Raw genomic sequence first — 7338 nt, 5'->3', positions numbered from 1 at the left:
ACATTATGCTAATGACATTTTCTTTCTGCAAATCCCATGAGAACTTTAAATGCTTTAATTCATTAACCCTAGGTGTAGCACAGGCAGCTCTGCTACTAATGAGGCCATGGAACCAGCAGACTGATTTGAAAGAGTTAAATTACTGCATAAGGCATTATAAAAACTAGAGGATTTTAACCCATGTTTCCAGGTGCAGATGCCCCAAATATGAAGCTAGCATTCTATTCCAATGTAACATGCCAATAACTCTTAGCCAAAGGATAGTTTTGGAAAGTTGCTAGGAACATACAGCACTGGACTTGGAGAACAGTTGGAAGCAGCTATAATTCACAAGTTTTGATCAGACCTTACCTCTTGATATAAGGTGTTGGAAAGAACTCGAAAGGTACTGGATGAAGGAGAAACTTGAGCCCTCTGCTTTACAACTTCAGAAGGAACCCGTATTAGACAGGCAACCTGTAAAAGAAGCCTATGATTAGACTACACACACCTAAGTCCACTTCCCTTATAAAGTTAGTTTGTTTTCTTTTCTTTCCACACAGTGAAACCTGCAAAACTGAGAAACAGTTTGTATATTTCGGAGTCAAGCTTAAAAACTGTTGGTGAGACACTTACACTCACTGCCAGACAGTGCCATGTGCTTGCTGAAATCAACATGTACAATGCTACACAAATGAAAAATGGAAATGTCCTCCACAAATGTTTCAGTTTGAAAGTGACTCTCAAAGCAGAAGCGGATTTGGGGTAAGGGATCATTAAAGAAAAAGGGAAAGCTTGAAAGTTATTTCGAAGTCACAGGAATCCTTCTCAATATTAGCACTGTAAATAGGACATGTGGGAAGACTTTTCTCCAGACCAATTTGCATGTGCTTGTTTTCCAAATAAGCAAGACAGTCACATTATGTCCTATAGTGACCAAGATTGAGGAACACGTCACCGAGCATTGGATGGAAATAAAAATATTTATTGTAAAGAGTCCCTTCATATGCATGGTGAAGCACAGCCACTGCAGGGAGAAGCAAGTACTGGCCCTGATGTTTCCTGGCCTCTCCAGCCAACAGACCTGCCATCCAAGAAGGGGAGTCTCAAGGCTGGGTGCCATAAAGGGTTCCCTGCAACTAGTGGCTCTCCCCAGCTGCCAGGGTAGACTTATTTACAAAGGCCTGGTCTACACTAGGACTTTAATTCGGATTTAGCTGCCTTAATCCGAATTAACCCTTCACCCGTCCACACTACAGAGCCAGTTAATTCGAATTAAAGGGCCCTTTAAATCGATTTCTGTACTCCACCTCGACGAACGGAGTAGAGCCTAAATCGATTTTGTTAATTCGAATTAGGGTTAGTGTGGACGCACACCACCGAATTACTGTATTTAAGTTAATGGGGTAGTGTGGCCGCACACCACCGAATTAATGTGGTTTAAAACCGAATTAAGGTGCTTAGTGTGGCCGCGCACAATCGAATTTATACAACCTGTTTCCCAAATTCGAATTATCTAAATTCGGATTAATCCTGTAGTGTAGACATACCCAAAGTCTGTAACCTGTTATTGTGACACACAATAAGCTGAGGTCAGTTAAGGTTGCATGTGGGTGTGGTTTTTGAAGAATGGGGCCCCAGGCACTGCGGGTGAGTTTGTATGGCTGAAGCAAAGGGGTGGAGGAGTAGGTGTGTGAGGGCATTTAGATGTTGTTGTGAGGACGGTAAGAGAGTTAAATAAGCTCAGTTTGAAGGGTAGTGTTGCCTCCAGTGGTGAATTCCTTGATTTTTTTTTTTTTTTTAATTTGTGATTGCATAGATAGGAAATTACATAACTTTAACAGGTGTGTGTGGCATTTTCATTCTGTATTTGTGGCCTGTCTGTATTGGAAGACCCTGTTGCCACATAAAAAGAAGTACAGGTAAAAGTGCTGCAGGAAGAATAACTCTCCCAAGCCAGGATGCAAGTAACTCATATAAACATACCAAATCCCCACCCTGCTCAGCACCCTATGCATCCTCATACGCTCCTCTCTTCCTGCTTTTTTCCTTTGGAAACAAACAGGACTCTGCTCCTAAGCTTCCCCTCTGAATTCAGCTAGGGTCCTCCTTGCAAGGCTCCTCTGTTCTTGCCCCTTAAGTCAGTTTACTGAGACGCTCCAAGGGTTTTTTTACATACTCCTAGGTTGTGGCTTCCAGGACCCAATTGATCTGGCTACGCGGATAAATCGCCCAGAGTTCCACATCTCAGTGCAGCTGCTTCCCTGTTACAATGGGAGTTCCTCATACTGTGCAGTGGAAGAATCTGATCCCTGAATCTTTTGACTTTTCTATTGTGTCTTAACAACACAATAGCAGTGGTTTATTTGCATAGAACAGTAACTTATCACAACACTGGAAACCCTGAGAATAACAGGGTATTTTTAAAGATTAAGGACTAGATTCTGCCCTATGCTAAGGCCCTTTTACATCACACCAGCAGTGTAAAGGAGGCAGAAATGGCCCCTATAGAATCTTCCAGTCAGAGAGAGATTCCCTATCTGGTACAGAACTGATATAATGGCTTGGTGCCAGCTCTCTTCCCAGACTCTGACAGACGAGGCAGGGAGAGGGCAGAAAGAGACATGGTCAGTGTACTTGCACTCCCGCTGTGCTGATGTAATGGCCTATAAAAGTCTTCTGGCCTTCAAACCAATTTCTCCATCACACGCAAGCTCCCCACAGACCAGAACACATCAACTCAAAGCAGCATCACACCCTGCCAGAACAACAGATGCAAAACCAGCATCTCCATTGCTACAGTGATCAACACCCCACACAACACACCTTTCAGGATCCGTGGGTCTTACACACGCCTATCACAACACGTGGCGTACCTCATCCAATGCACTAAATGCTCCAACAACAACTCTGTGGGTGAAACCAGACATCACTACGCTCTCCAATGAACTCGCATGGAAAAACAGTAAGACAAAAACCACCATATCCTGGGGGTGAACACTTTTGACAAAGCAATCACTCTATATCTGACCTCTCAGTCCTCATCCTCAAAGGAAACCTGCACAACACCTTCAAAAGATGACTCTGGGAGCTTCAATTCATAACTTTGCTGGACACTAAAAATCATGGAATGAACAGAGACACTGGATTTATGGCTTATTACAACAATCAATCACCCACTAACCCCCCACCCCCAGCTTTCTCCTAGCCATTACAGAAGGGGTGTTAACAGGCTACTTCCCCATGAATGGTCCCTTGAAATGTCTTAACTGCTTATACTCAACAATCTGATTCACCTTAGCTGTGACACTCTGGGTTGGGGATGTAAATATTGGTTAAAAAAGTTAACTGGTTAAAATTATATCATTGAACTGGTTAACCGTTAACCGAAATCACTCCAGAGGACCTGGCGTGGCGGGGGCTCGGGATGGGGTCCCTCTGGCTGGCGCGGGGCCGCTGGGGTTAACGTTTAAAGTCGGTTAACGGTAAGCCTAATGCTTACCGGTTAACCTTTTACAGCCCTACTCTGGGTATGTCTACACTGCAATGTAAGCCCAGGCTCAGGGCAGGTCTACACTTAAAACGCTGCACTGATGCGGCTGCACCGCAGTAGCGCTTTAATGAAGACGCTCTAAGCCAACGGGAGAGAGCTTCTCTCATAATCTCAGGCTATGTCTACACTGGCGCTTTCGTCGCTAAAACTTATGTCACTCTGGGTGTGGAAACCCACCCCCGACCCCCCTGAACAACAAAAGTTTTAGTGATGAAAAGTGCTGGTGTGGACAGCACTTCATCGGCGGGAGCCGCGCTCCCATCGACGAAGCTACCGCCCCTCATTGGGGGTGGTTTTATTTTGTCGCTCTCTCCCAGCAATGAAGAGCAGCCACACAGCACACCTTACAATGGCGCAGCTGCATGGGTGCGGCTGCAGCGGCACAGCTGTGCCATTGTAAGGTGTGCTGTGTAAACATAGCCTTAGTTAATCCACCTCCGCGAGAGGCGGTAGCTATATCGGTGGGAGAAGCTCTCTCGCTGAGATAGTTATACCGACAGTAAACAGCGCTATGTCACGGAGGGGTGTGGATTATTCACACCTCTGAGCGACATAGTTATACCAAAGTAATTCTGTAGTGTAGACCAGAGCTCAGACTCAGGCTTGAGTCCAAACCCCTCCCCCCCCCTTCTGTCTACATGCAAATCTGTCACACTCAGGCTCAGAGGTAGGGTCCTAGGACTCTGCAGAGGTGGAGGGTCCTAAGACCGGAAGAAGAGCTCTGTGTAAGCTCGAAAGATTGTCTCTCTCTCTCCAACAGAAGTGGGTCCAACAAAAGATATTACCCCACGCGCTTTGTCTCTCCAATATCCTGGGACCAATACAGCTACTGTACAACAACACTGCATATAAAAGTCTTATCAGTCAACAACAAAGTAGCATGGGGCTACTGTAGCTTGTGCTGGGGGCTGGTGCTAGAATATGAAAAGTACAAAGGTGGCTTAGACCCACCTTAGCCTAGTACAGGAAAGGAACAATAGAGAATTTGGCCCCAAAATGAAGTTAAAATTAAATGTGTTTTAAAATGTTTTGCATTCAAAGGCAAGTGCACATAATAAAAAAAGTAACCTGGATGAAATCTGTTCCTCCAAAAATGAACTCAGACTCAGAGTTTGCAAATAAATTAAGCAACTAACTTGTATACATTAATGTTCTCATTAGGCATATTAAATGTAATAGCTTGTTGTCAGGATGTACAAATTGAATAAACATGACTGGTAGCTTGTAGGACAAACTTTACACCGTGTTTATAAAAAAAAGGTAAACGTCTGTATTCAAAAGTGGCTATGAAATAAATTCTCTTGTAACTCGCTAGCTCATCCTGTTGTACTTGCAATAGTCAAGAGTCATTCCAAAGAGGTACCACTCCATGTGTGCTTCAATTCCAGGGGTCAAAAACAACAAATGACCCCAATATGTCAAGAAAATAAGAATTGTCAACTTTTTTTGTAGTTCAGCATAAATATTTATAGAACTTCATGCTTCATAACACTCCATGTCCTTACATTAGCTTTTTATTCCTTAAAAGTACGGAGGCAGGAAGAAAACTTTAAAAAGGCTTTCAGATGAAAAACAATCTACCCAACCAAGGGGGTACAAAGAGCCCAGCGTGGCTTCCTGACTTCTGTGGCGTTGCAATTTTGGCATGAGAGGGGTGGCTACAAAGTAATGTATCTATCTATTTTCTCCAGATATTTGCAGTGCCTTCCATTTTGTTTCATATTAACTTTGATGTTTTTCCGATTTGAATTTGAGCTACAAGGGAATATTTCACTGCACAAGAACAAAAACAAGTGATTGCATTGTACTGGTATGAAAGAAAGTAAAAGCTAATGTCATCCCAGGCTCTATTGTCAGATAGGTTCCATAGGGCACTCTTTGCTCACAAGTTTTTGTGCAAAGACTGTTGCAACTAGACAGTACACTGACATTTTCACTGTACATCTGAACTTACGACTCGTTACCTTATTGTTTTTGCATGTGTATCTTACTATCAGTAACAACTAAGCATTCTTCTGATGTGATCCGAGCCCTCGCCTTCAAAGGGAAAGCATGCAAAATTAATGTCACACCTGCCTATTGGGCCACAGGATGAAAATGTAACAACCTCAACTTCAGTGGAGAGAAGGGACGGGGGAACTTTTCAATTGATTTACCGTACTCAGACTTAAAGCACTTCAGTGGCTTACAGGTAACGCAGCATGAATTAAGATAATGTAATCAATACACATCCTATCATTTGCTTTCTTAGCATAGTGTGTACCAGTGATGCTTTTCATCCAAAGACATTGGCCTTCAGCTTTAAATGACTATTGACTTAGGAAGTCTAGTGTAAAATTTTAAGCTACATGAGTACATCTGTCCCTCACAAATGCCCCTGAGTTTCAGATCACAGAGGGTTAAATTTACAGTTGTAGGTCATGATCGCCTAATGAGGTCCACAAGGAGAGACTCCCTGCATTTGCCCAGAACCCACTGCTGTCTTAGGGAAAGTTAATGAAACACTATTCCTAGAACGGGAGTAGGAGCAGTCAAATGTATCTGTTGGCATTGTGTCTGGCGTATAAGCAGGTACAGAATGTTAGCTTCCTACAGTGACATTCCATTGACTATCCTAATCACAACATATTCCCACCAGGCAGCACCTGGCCTCCGTTTACTTTTATATTCTCAACTTCATATCTAGACACACACTAGCCATGACACAGGAGCTGTTAAAAGAGAGAAATTAAGAACGGACGATTGTCTTCAGCAACAGCTAGCTCCACACCACCTGTCTTGATTCTGCACAGAGACACTCTGCAAACTCAGTAACAGAAGTTAATGTTGCACAGACTGACACCACTGACTCATGGAGAACAGTGCAGTCCAGAGCACGCTTACTGTGCACTCAGCACACGAAGAACTTAGAAACCAGTTCATCCCTGGTGCAATCCCATTGACTGCAGTGAAGCTAAAAGAGGAATGAATTTGGCCCTCTGTTTCTGTCAGAAGTTTATACCCCTTCATCGCCTCTGGATACATAGAGACAGGCTCCAGATAACCTCAACCTTCATTAAGGCACCAGACATTTGTTCTGATTGGCCTCTGTATATGGGACAAAACTGATTTGTTAGGGAGCTCTTGGCCCATTGAAGTCAGTGGAAAAGCAGACAGTGTAGGATCCTGATTATTGCTTAGAGAGAAAATGGCTTTTGTCATATATATATATATATATATTGTTTATTTCCCAAACTCTGGCGATATACAGTGCTATGCAATCTCTTCTGATTTCAGTCTGAAGTTTACAAGCTCTCCTCACACCAGTGTGCCCATACATGCTAATCATGAAATCTGAACAAAGGATGAAGTACTTTAGATATAAGCTCAAATAATAAAAATTGGTCTTAATGGCATCATTATGCTTCTCGCTTTATTTTACAGAGCAGGCTGGCTAATGTGACAATATTAGCACCTGTTGTCTTATTACCCTTTTAGTATTATAATTATGGCTGGAAAGAGTCATGAATTTCAAAACATTTGGTCTTAAATCATTACCAGATGAACCTTGTGAAACGTGCAATAAGTCATAAATCTAAGCGCACTTCTAATTTCCTAGTTGCATTTGCTTGTTGGGGGGCAATCGCCTCTAAAAATGTGTGTATTTTATCATTAGCACTTATCCTCATCTTGCTAAGAGGGTATATTTTTCAAATTAACTGAAGGAAACATGCAGATTTTCCATCTCTGCAAAAAAAATGTTTTGATTACTAGACTTCACCTGTGTATCAAGACTGCCATCTTCTGGTCAGAATTGGATTAGAATA

General features: G+C 42.8%; 1 protein-coding gene across 1 annotated transcript in view; it reads right to left on the bottom strand.

Annotated features, from left to right (window-relative positions):
• SLC25A26 (solute carrier family 25 member 26) overlaps nucleotides 1–7338 on the bottom strand; it is a 287750-nt gene that overhangs the window by 91413 nt on the left and 188999 nt on the right. Inside the window, exon 4 of the mRNA XM_026650445.2 lies at nucleotides 352–456. Within this exon, the coding sequence (XP_026506230.2) occupies nucleotides 352–456 (105 nt within the window). The remainder of the gene's footprint in view (nucleotides 1–351; nucleotides 457–7338) is intronic.

Source organism: Terrapene carolina, unplaced genomic scaffold, assembly GCF_002925995.2.
Source record: "Terrapene carolina triunguis isolate 2854851 unplaced genomic scaffold, T_m_triunguis-2.0 Scaffold89, whole genome shotgun sequence".
NCBI classification, from domain to species: Eukaryota; Metazoa; Chordata; order Testudines; family Emydidae; genus Terrapene; species Terrapene triunguis.
This window is presented reverse-complemented; position numbering and strand designations above follow the sequence as displayed.